General features: G+C 30.8%; 1 protein-coding gene across 1 annotated transcript; it reads right to left on the bottom strand.

Moving 5' to 3' along the window:
- Positions 1-3163: 3163 nt before the first annotated feature.
- Positions 3164-5737, bottom strand: LOC108325399 (heat stress transcription factor A-6b). The gene is made up of 2 exons (XM_017558467.2): positions 4718-5737; positions 3164-4202 (listed from the first exon to the last, which is right to left on the bottom strand). Exons 1-2 carry the CDS (start codon positions 5024-5026, stop codon positions 3468-3470), a joined length of 1044 nt encoding a protein of 347 aa, XP_017413956.1. The 5' UTR covers positions 5027-5737; the 3' UTR covers positions 3164-3467.
- Between the last annotated feature and the right edge of the window lie 5539 nt (positions 5738-11276).

The raw sequence follows: 11276 nt of genomic DNA, 5'->3' as shown, positions 1-11276 counted from the left end.
AATAATGATGGCTGCATATTTACTTATTATATTATTTCATTGTGATTTTTTTTAGTTTTGAAGAATTTAATATTTTTTATGCTCTAAATTTGGTTTATTTTGTATTTTTATATCATTTATAGGATTTTGATAGGTATGGGTATAACTTTAGTTTCTATTTCTTATATAAAAATGTTTAAATAAATTGAATCTCTATTCTTCACTAGTATGGTGTTATACACTGATAACTGAGATTCAAGGTCACATTTTTGTAGAATAATCATTTATATTAATGTGTTTGCATCCTAAATTTTTGCAAACAAGCAACATATTTAAATCCATGCAATATAGAGTGTGTGATAATATCTTAAATAATCAACCATATAACAGAAGTTATTTTTTTTAATACTGTTTGTAAAATAATAAATTTCTAAGAAAATAGTGAAGTTGAAACCCAAAGCTGATTAATGGCATTAAAAAATATTAATGAATAATTAATACGAAAGAAAACAAAGTTTTATTTTAAAATGTCAAAGAATGACAAGTGACTGGGTCCATTTGCTGATTTTTGTACTATTCCACTATTAGTTATAACCTGCCACGCGTATATATAATAATAATTATATAATTTATTTAACCTTTTTCATTTGATGTCCGTCACCGCCATAGTTATTATTATTATTATGATAGGAAATTAAAAGAGAATAAGAAAAAAAAATTGTTTATTAGTAACACTGGAGAAAAAATTTCATTGAATTTTCACATTAGACATATTAATCGTTTATCTTTTTCTTAATTTTGTACTAATGATATTTATAGAAATTATATAAATTCTAAAACATTTTTTTATAAACAGTAGAGATTATTAGGGTATATATTAATTTTGAATACATTTTTTCCACAGATAATAAAGTTTGAGGTATTGGGTGTTGGCGGATCCGACGATGGATGGAAGTGTCAACAAATGCGGAAATCAATGCTGCCTTCGCTTCAACATGCTCGCCATTCTATAACATATTCATTATTTAATCACCGTTTACTTTTCTGAATTATTTAGATTTTTCAAATGTTTTAAATTAATTATTATCAACTTTTTAATAAAATAATCACAGTTTTATTTTGATACTGACATATTGTCCTAAACAAATAATACTCACCAATTTAAAATGCTTTTATTGTTAGTCCCCGAAATATTACATGAGAAAAATATTATTCAATCATCATTCTGTAATACTATGAGTTCAGATTTTGCAATAGCCAAATTCAAGATCTTTAATTAAAAGATAAAAAGTTATTTGGCCTGGGTCACAAGAGAAGGTCAGGGTATGAAAAAATTTAAGATTAGTCATAAGAATTTCGAAGATTATGAAGATACACGTGTCCTGCCACCAACACTGCTCATCCATGTCATGTGGAACCTTATCACCAAGACAGAAAATTGCAGCAAGCAACCTATGCAATTCAAGGGCGACAATCCCTTTTCAAATTTTTTTCCACTAAAGGAAATAAATTAACATTCTTCAAAGAATTTCATTTCCATATATTGTTATCACTGTTACATGTGCTTCGTGTTGTTACGCATGTGACTCACATGTGATAATCACCTTTTACTTGCAATATTAATATACGCTAACTAATTTTTTTAACTAACATTTCACTAATTATTTTTAATACTAAAAAATATTATTAATAAGGGAGTACTTCAATCCATTACAACATATCACATTGTTTACAAACAGTTGAAAAAACTTCACTACAACAAAAGTCAGCGCTTCGATTTAAAGGAACTTAAAACAAACTTAAAAGTAAAACCTTTTATTTACTAGTAAAAAATAATTTATGTTATTATGTATTACTAGTGAACAGATCTAAGAATAAAACAATTTATTGTAAAAATTAATAGTCATTTATAACAATTTAATTAAATTTATTCTCAAACATAAGTTTATAATTAATATAATAAAATTATAATATTAAAAAATTTGTAGAATTTCCCTTTCTTTAAAGACCTAAAATAAGAACTTGAATTTTATGAACCTGAACGTGATCTTGAACTTGATGATATATAATTTCCGTGATAACTTATTAAGGAAATTTGTCTTCTAAAACATCGAAATATAATACATAATATAATATAAAAGAAATTCACATTACTTTTGTTTTATAAAATTTTATTTTTATACAAGTTTATGTTAACAAATGTGAAATATTCTATTAACATATATAAAAAAATTATTGTATTAGTTATAATTTATATATTATTATAATGTGTACATGTTTATATTTTTTTTGGTATAGAAGAATTATAGGATATATATATATATATATATATGGTACTTTATTCTTTTCAAATAATATATAAGAATTGTTCTTTAAACCTTTTTAACATGGTATCAAAGTCAGGTTCGAACATATCCTAGCGAGTTTGTTAAGCATATTGTTTCACCCGTTATCGGATCATCCATTAATATTTAGTCTCACATTCGAGATATATATACCTCAGTGTGAGAGTGAGTTAAAAATCCCACCTTAATTAGAGACAATGTCAATTTTATAATATCTCCTTTTATGAGGTTGAGTTAGGCTTAAATTTCATTTCTTATACTTAATTACTTAATGTACCTTAATAATTAAGAAAGTTATTATAAAAAAATATTGTTTGATACATATAAATTAACATTTTTAATGGTAATAGGTGATGAGACACAAACATATATAATTTTGTTTTAATAAACACTCATTCAATACTATTAATGTAATGTTTTTGTTCTAAATATAAAACAATTTAAAAAGAACCAACTAAAAATTAAAAGTAATTTTTTATTAAGTATTTCATAAGTATAGAAAAATTGAAGAGGGTTGATGCGAAAATTTTCGTGATGATAACATAAATAAATTGACTAATATTGTACTCGAGATTATGCTAGGAAAAAGATAACAAAACACTTGTACACCACGCTTGAAATTTTTTAAACTGAATTAAAATATTAAGAGACATATATACTATACTACACTATATAATGTTCAATATATTTTTTTTTCACATAGGATAATAGATTTAATGTCTCATGAATATAGTAATGTGATCTTATTTTCTTAGTCACAATTTTCTTTAGTTGGTCCTTAAAAAAGAAAAATTCAAGCTGCAACCCTACCTTGTAATAATTGTATGAAATCATATAAGTAGCTAAACAAGAGAGTTCCTCCACATTTCACTGAGATATTAACTTGAAATAAATTTGACATACAATAATTGAGAAAACCACGAGAACAACCACCCTTTTGCTAACTGTCATCAAAAGGAGTCCATTTCTTGATAAGCTGCTGCTTTAAATGTGGACCAATAACAATTTGACAAGAAAGTCAGTTTAGCATCTCAGTATCAATACAATAACTGGTTAGAGAAGTGTATGTATCTAAAAGTAATTAATTAAGGAGATCTTGGCATTCAATGAAGCAATGGAAATGCAGCAACCCTTTACAATCTCCTATTTGGACCTTGAGGCCAAATAACCAAGTTGCTGAGCCAATACATCTACACCCATTACACCTTGTTCTTCAATGCCCTCATTCAGCAAATCTTGCCAAAACACTTCATCAATATCTTTATCCATACTTTCAACTTGAACATAATCTCCCTCCATTCTCTTCTGGCTTCCAATTTGCTCCCCCAGATTCAAACCAAGGTCAATATCTGGTACCTCAAAATCCAACACTTGTGCTTCAAGTTTAACCAAACTTGAGTACTCTTCACCGCAAGCCAACTCTCCTACTTCAACAACATTACTAGGCCCTTGATCAAGACACCTCTTCTTAGAAAAAGCTTCCTTGAGCTCCTTTCTAAGCTCCTTTTGCTGAACCAATTGTTGCACGAAGTTGGGATTCTGCATTGCCCTGGCTAAGAAATTCATCGTCTGCTGCTGTTTCTGCTCAGTCCTTTTAAGCCTTCCTTCCATTGCTTGAATGTGAACTCTAGTATTCTGTTGCTGTTGTCTGAGTTTCACCAACTCCGCCATAAGAACTTGCCTGTCACGCTTCAACCTATCAACTTCTCCATCTAATCCAAACAGCCCCACCTCAACACAAGGATCCACCGCTTGCTGCATCGCATGAGATTGGTGATTTGTTTTCCGCCTTCTAATGCTCTTCAGAAGAATCCTTTGCCCTCTGAGAAACATCTCATTAGCAAACTCCCACTTATCTGGATCAACCTTTTTAAACCCCTACAGTCATGCCAAATTCCTTCTAATTCATTTTCAAATCTATTAAAAATACGGTCTTATAATGGTTTGACAAACGCATGTATCTATATATATGATCGATAAAACTCTTTACCTAAACCACCTATAACGCCTTAATATGTTAAGATGTAACATCACTGCAAACTAAAGGTGAATATCAATACTGTCTTGTATCGTTTTATGCTGCAACTTTTCTACCTTTCCTTTTCAAGAATAATAATAATAGGGAAGTGGGGAACCTAATTAAGAAACACAAAAAATCGAGCCCAACCAAACCTACCAGTGCCAAATACGATAACTGAAGATGGAAGAATTAATACCAACACATCAATTATTCATGACAAGGAAGATGATTAAGGTTATATCGTTGCATGTAGAAGCAATCCATAGTGAAAATAACATTTCATCTGACCACAGTAAGAAAAGCTAGCTAGAAGTAGAATAAAATATACATCATAATATTGGATGATTGGTAAGTAAAAAGAGGTGTTACTGACATAGGTGTTGAGTTGCCGGACAAAACTGGAGAAATTGTTGTGCTTGAAGAATCTGGGCAAAAGGGTCACGGAAAAGGCCTGTGGATCCCACACAATGAAGCTATTGTTCCCCTTGCTCCAGGAAATTATATGGTCAGTGGAAGGGTCATCAACAATGTCGTACGTTTTTGTTAGGAATGGCGGAGGACCAGTTTCATGAAGCCCCTCAACCGGTTGAGGAACAATCATTATCGGGGGCGGATCATAGCCACCATAAAAGGAAGAACTTTCTCCGAGAAACTCTTCCTTCACTCGACCTTGAGGATTCATGTTGGAATGTAAGTAGAGCTCAAGCTTTGATCTAGCAACGTGAAACAAAGATATGGGCTTGCCTTTGACCTTTTTAATTATAGCTATGGAAGGAGGAACACCAACAGGGATTATGGGAAGTAGAAGAAATTTACTATAGTTGTCCACCTTGTATATATGTTCCAAAAATAAAAATGAAATGTTGTATCTTGAATCTTGACAGGAATAGGATTGTTGTTATAGTGAAAGAAGTAGGGAAGCAGTGCAGTTAAAGTATTGATAAAGCAATTTGGGTGATGAGGTTTGAATAGGACAAAGTGAAAAGAAAGAACAGGTGTATTGCCATGGAATTGGGTATAGGTCATTGAATGTGGACTTTGGATGATGTTATGGCATGATGATGGGAAGGAAAGTTTGGATGGGAGCGACGTGGAGGAAGGAGAAGCAAGTACAGTATAATATATAATTTGGTGTTCTTTTCCCTTTTCGCTTTTTCTTTTAGGCTGATGTATTATTATGAGTCACATGCCTAATGGAGAAGGTAAAGTAGATGGCAAGGGAAATCTAACACAGTTTTTTTTCTTCTCTGATTCATTATGCCTGTTTTTGTTTATTTCTCCTTTGGGAAAGCCCTTGTGTTGCATTAATTAGTTTAGTTGAGTGACCCAAAGAAGAGGCAGAAGAAGGATAAGATATTTCAACATTAAAATATAGAATTCCCTTTTTCTTTTCTTTTCTTTTCTTTTTTGTCAACGCGTAGGGTAGCGAAGTGGGACACCGCCACATGTCAAAACCAAGAACTTACCAGACCCATTTACTTTATAATTTCTTCTGTTTGATTCTGTCACTTGTTGTCACCTTTTTATTTCCTCTTCTGTGTGGTTTGCAGGTGTAGCTTCTTCAATGGAGGAATTTCCATGGCTTCCATTTTATGAGCAGTTTTCCCTCACTTCCTAACACATTAATCCTTTTTTATTTGAATAGATTTGGAGGAGAGTGATTGAGTGGATTTGAAAGATTTGAATATAAATTTTGTTGTTGTTTATTTGAGTGAATTTGAAGGTAAATGAGAGTGAATTTAGAAACAACGTTGGTGAGAATTAGTGTAGGATTTGATTAATTTAACAGATTAAAAAATTTACTTCCAAATCTACTCTCACCTACTTCTAAATTCACTCAAACAATAAAAAAATTATTTTTAAATTCTCTCAAATTCACTCAATCACTCTCTTTCAAATTCATTCAAGTAAACAAAATCTAAGGATATATTGTTCACGTGAATTTGCGAAGATGGATTGTAATAAAAATCATGTTCGTTTCTGTTGATTATCGAGGAAATGAAAGCGAGCAAAAGCGGGATTGCTGCTTTCTTCCATCCTCTTATAAGAGGTGTGATTTGGAGGAGATCATGAGAAATTTATGTGTGATTTGCAGGTGTAGCTTTTTCAATGGAGGAATTTCCATGGCTTTTTTCATTTTATGAGCAGTTTTCCCACACCTCCCAACACACTAAAAGAGAAAATCATACTTATTTGTACACTATTTTTAATTTATTTTCACTTCTCTTAATCAAAATTATTTTTTATATATAAATAAGCTTTATATCTCAACCAATCTTTTTTGTAATTGTTTGAACTTACCCCTGTGTATTGAGAAATGTAATTATTTCTTGCTTTCGTATTAGGTCGACCAATTAAAATATAAAGTATTTATTTATTCAAAGAAGATTCGCCTACACAACCTTTCTGCCAGAATGATAGGTCAAACAGCTAACGTTAAGGTGCACGATATTTTTTTCATTTCGCAATCCTAATAGATGTGCTTGTTTTCGGTACAAAAGGTGATAAATAAAAATAGAGGAATTGTTTCGCCTTCTAGTTCTGAAAATAAGAAAATGAAAAATCAAATTATAGATTTTGAAAAAAATAAATAAACACATCTTGGTGATAAGACATTTATATTTGTTTGGTTTTACACATTTTTCTAGTATTGGAGTTTGGTCAATTCTCAATTCTGAGCCAATGATTCTGAAATCCAGAGACGTGTGATTTTTAAATTTGATGTAGAATTATCTTTTTTTTTTCAGTTTAGATATTTTTTTCAAACTTCAAAATCGAATAATATAAGATGTTAATTTTTTTTCAATCTATTGTTGTTTAACATATCTAATATATTTATTTTTTAAATTTAAAAACTAAATTTTACCAAAATTTTATATAATAACGAATTCAAATTTCATATATTTAAGTTTAAAAATTCAAATTATATTTAATTTTAATTTTAAAATTTTACTAAAATGTATTGCAGTTTAAAATCTTCACATCATTATAAATATATTTTTTTTGTGAAATAATATATTATAAGACTATTAGATTTTTATGACAATTATTCTAAAATCATATTGAAAATAAAGACAGTGTTGTGTTGTGGGTAGGTGGCCAGAATAAATATCTACTGAAAACAATACTATTTTATTCCAATACATGTTTTATTTTATTAATATTATTATTTATTATTTATTCGATCATCGCGCCACATTCACGGGACTGCTCCTACTCTCCAAAATAAATTAAATATATTTATGATTTTATTTTTATCAAATATTTTAGTAGTTTTATATTAAAATCATTCGAAGAAAGCCTAAAATAATATAACTTTTTTTCTTATGTCTGTCCAAGAGAGCAAGCAGGCTCCAATAAATGGTAAGTAAGATAGCATCCATATATTTCTACGCTACATGGGATCAATTTATCTAATTAGATTAATATTCATTGAAACCTATTAAATGCTCAAACATGCTAATCTTTTAAATTAAACAAATACACTTAAATATGCAGTTTTGAATAAATATTTTAAATATTATTTTACCATTTTTGTGTAAGAAACTAGAAAATAGAGTATTAGAGTATATCGGTGTATTAAAATAATGAGACGAGCAATTTTAATTTAAAATAATCTTATAATATAAATATAACTTTCTAAAACTCGATTTATTATCTAAATACAATTCATTTCTCTATAATATTATTCCTCAGAGTTCTTTGACATCTCTCTAGAGTTTCTCTCATTTGAGTTGTCTGATTGACGGTCAGGAGGTGCCCAAACGTTCACGACGTAGAGAGTTACACAACTAACCGATCAATTTCTCGATTCTGGCTGGTAAGCTGTTTTCCTCTTTTCACCGTATGTTTTTGGGTCAAGATCATGCGAATTCTTCTGTTGCATGTGTCTTGTAGTTTTGTTCTTAAGTTCCTAGTTCAATTCAAGCTCTAAGAGATGTTCTCTATCATCAATTGGTGAGTTGTAGGTTTCTGTTGAGTTTCCTTGCGGTACAAGGTACTGTTGGAGTGATTCTGTGAGTTGGACAATTTATCTCTGAGGTAAAGGAAGCTAGGAAATTTTTTTAATTTGTGTAATTTCTTATGTATGTTTATGGAAAAGAAGATCCTTGAGTTATTTGAACTGAAATGACGTTTTGTGGTATATGAACAATATGTGAAATGATGAATTTGAATGTAATTGCATGAATTGAGATTCTGGACTGTCTTAAATTATGAATTGATCTGTTTTAGTGGTATAAAGGTTGGGAATCTATGAAAGGAAAGTTGTACTAAGGTTGATTGATTTTGAATGATAGTAGGTTGTCTTTGTTTAAGTCATTATGAGGAAGTGGAGTAGTGAAAATGAGAATTTGAAGTTAGAAGTTGTTTTGGTTTGTTGGGATAACTTTAGTCAGTTATATGTGAATTGTTTGAGTTATCAAAATGGTCAAAAACAGGTTCAAAGTGGTAGATTGGAATTTGGGTCCCTAAGTTGATCAATTTGATGTTTTAGAGTAAGAATTGGTTCATAAACACCTTAGATTGATGTTAGGAAGGTTTAGAATCACTTAGTCAAGTCTAATTAGGTGTATAAAACAATCTAGAGGTGTTTGAAGTTGGGAAAAATAGTTAGAATTGGTAATTGGTGGTTGAGTTGCATAATTTTACAGAATTTCGTTTTGCAGATTATGCAAACTCGCTGTGCGAAAGGATTTGCTTAGCGAGTCACTCTGGTGAGATGCTCTCTGCCAGGACATTCGCACAACGAATGGGCGCGCTGTGCGAATGGTTCGAAAGAGTTGCTCTCTGTTTAATGATATGCATGGCGAATTAGGACGTTGTGCGACTGATTGGGGTGTAGAACTATTGCTAATTTTATTCAAATAGCGAATAGGTGCGCTCTGCGAGTGTTTAGGGAGTCTGAGCTACTGCCTGGGGCTCTCGCATGGCGATTTCAGGCACTATGCGAGGGGTTTGGGTATGACACAATTAGAAGTTTATTCGCATAGCAAGTTTAAGCACTATGCAAATGGTTCTAAATGGGAGTCCCTGTTTGAGGATTCGCACAACGAGTTGGGTCGCTGTGCGAGATACTTGTGGATTTGCTCTGTGAATGTATGTGTTGTGCGAATGGTCCAGGTTTAGTTCACTCTTTTTTTTTAGTTCTAAGTTGTTTAAAATAAATATTTAAGTGCACTATGAAGTATGTTTGAGTTGTCTTACATTACATCATTGATTATTGTTATGAGTTATGTTCCAAAGTGAAAGTTGGTGATTTCAAAGTATGGTTGATGGACGTAATTCCATGAACCTCACGGAGATGTTACATGGTGGTACCCTATGTTGTGATCTAAAGTGAACTCTCTTGTTGAGATTTAAGTATGTTTAGAATGAATGCAGGAGCTCAGTCTTGGAGGTTATCCTGAAACTCCAATAGTCTTTCATTCTCAAGTAGAGAGGATTGATCCATGTCGTGAGGAGTAGCAGGAGATCTTAGTCTTGGGGGCTTCCAGTATGCTCCAAGGCGTAGTACAGACTAACCTCGTGAGTGTAGTAGGATGAAACTCATTGGCAATGGTTTTGCAAAGCAGTAGAAGCCATCACGAGTGCACAACCTGCCATAGCTCGACAATCATTCTAAGTCTGAACAGTCAAAGTCAGTGTAGTGTCATATGTGAAGAGTTTATGTGATGTGAATAAATATGTATGATTGTATGAAACTTAGTAACTGAATATATGATTAATCTTGTTGTGTGTTTGTATTTTGTTTGTATTGGTGTTATTTCTTTTGCAAGGATCATCCTATGGATGTGAGCAGAGAGAGATGAGGTATCCCTGGAACAGACATTGGATAGAGATGATGCTGCGAAGTAATTAGTTTAGTTGAATGTTATAGATAGTTTTGAATGTCGTAATGTATATATATAAAGTTTTAAATTTATAGTTATTTTTGAATAACTGTAAAGAGAATACTTTATATTCTAGATGGACAATTGTTCTACTGTGATGATTCTCTTCTATAGTTTATACTATATTTTGGAATGTTACAATTTCCACCATCTTTATTAAACACTTTTTAAAATTAAAAATTTAATTTAATGATACTTTTAAAGTTAGTTCTGTAAAACGCTATAAAATAAATTAGATTCAATAATAATTGAAACAGAAAGAAAAGAAAAAAAGTGTAAGATATTTGGCTTTTACACGCACTAATTTTAAAATAAATAAATAATAATGTAACTGAAATAGGTGAAAAATGTTCATAATTTGAGTAAAATGTAAGCTTTACACATTGCTGAACATTAAAAAAGAGACCAGTAAAGGAATGCAGGGGACACGTGGCCAAACTTTTTGCAGCTAGAACGGAAAGACACCTGTAAGCCCTTAAGCAATATTTTAGTCTAATTATAATTATAATATTAAAGATTAAAGATCTGTGTAGAAGCACGTAGAACATACCCGACCCACCACAAAGGAAATGAAAGCTCAGTCACTCAAAGTAACAGGCCTTTTCTTTTTCTTTTGCCTGGTCTAAATTCCTTTATGATAGGACGTGAATATTATTTTATCACAGTTAGTTTAAAAACTTAAATACCATGAATGCAGGATTTCTTATCAAAATTTCTACAAGTTAAACACGATACGAATGTATTTCTTATTACTTCTGCTAGAAAACTTTCATCAAATAAAACCATTGATATTTCTGCTATTTTTTTTACATTTTTTAACATATTATTTATATGTTTATACTGTCCTAATCACCTCCTAATTAACTACAAATTCCCGAGCTCACATAATAAATCTATAAATAATGCAAAATTAAATTCTCGAACCTCCTTCTATACATTAGACAAATCCAATGAAAAATGCAAATAAAGAAACGTGAATCAACAGACAAGAAACCAAATCATTATTATTATTATTATTATTATATATATATATATATATAT

The sequence above is a fragment of the Vigna angularis genome, chromosome 3 (assembly GCF_016808095.1).
Source record: "Vigna angularis cultivar LongXiaoDou No.4 chromosome 3, ASM1680809v1, whole genome shotgun sequence".
Classification (NCBI taxonomy): domain Eukaryota; kingdom Viridiplantae; phylum Streptophyta; class Magnoliopsida; order Fabales; family Fabaceae; genus Vigna; species Vigna angularis.
This window is presented reverse-complemented; position numbering and strand designations above follow the sequence as displayed.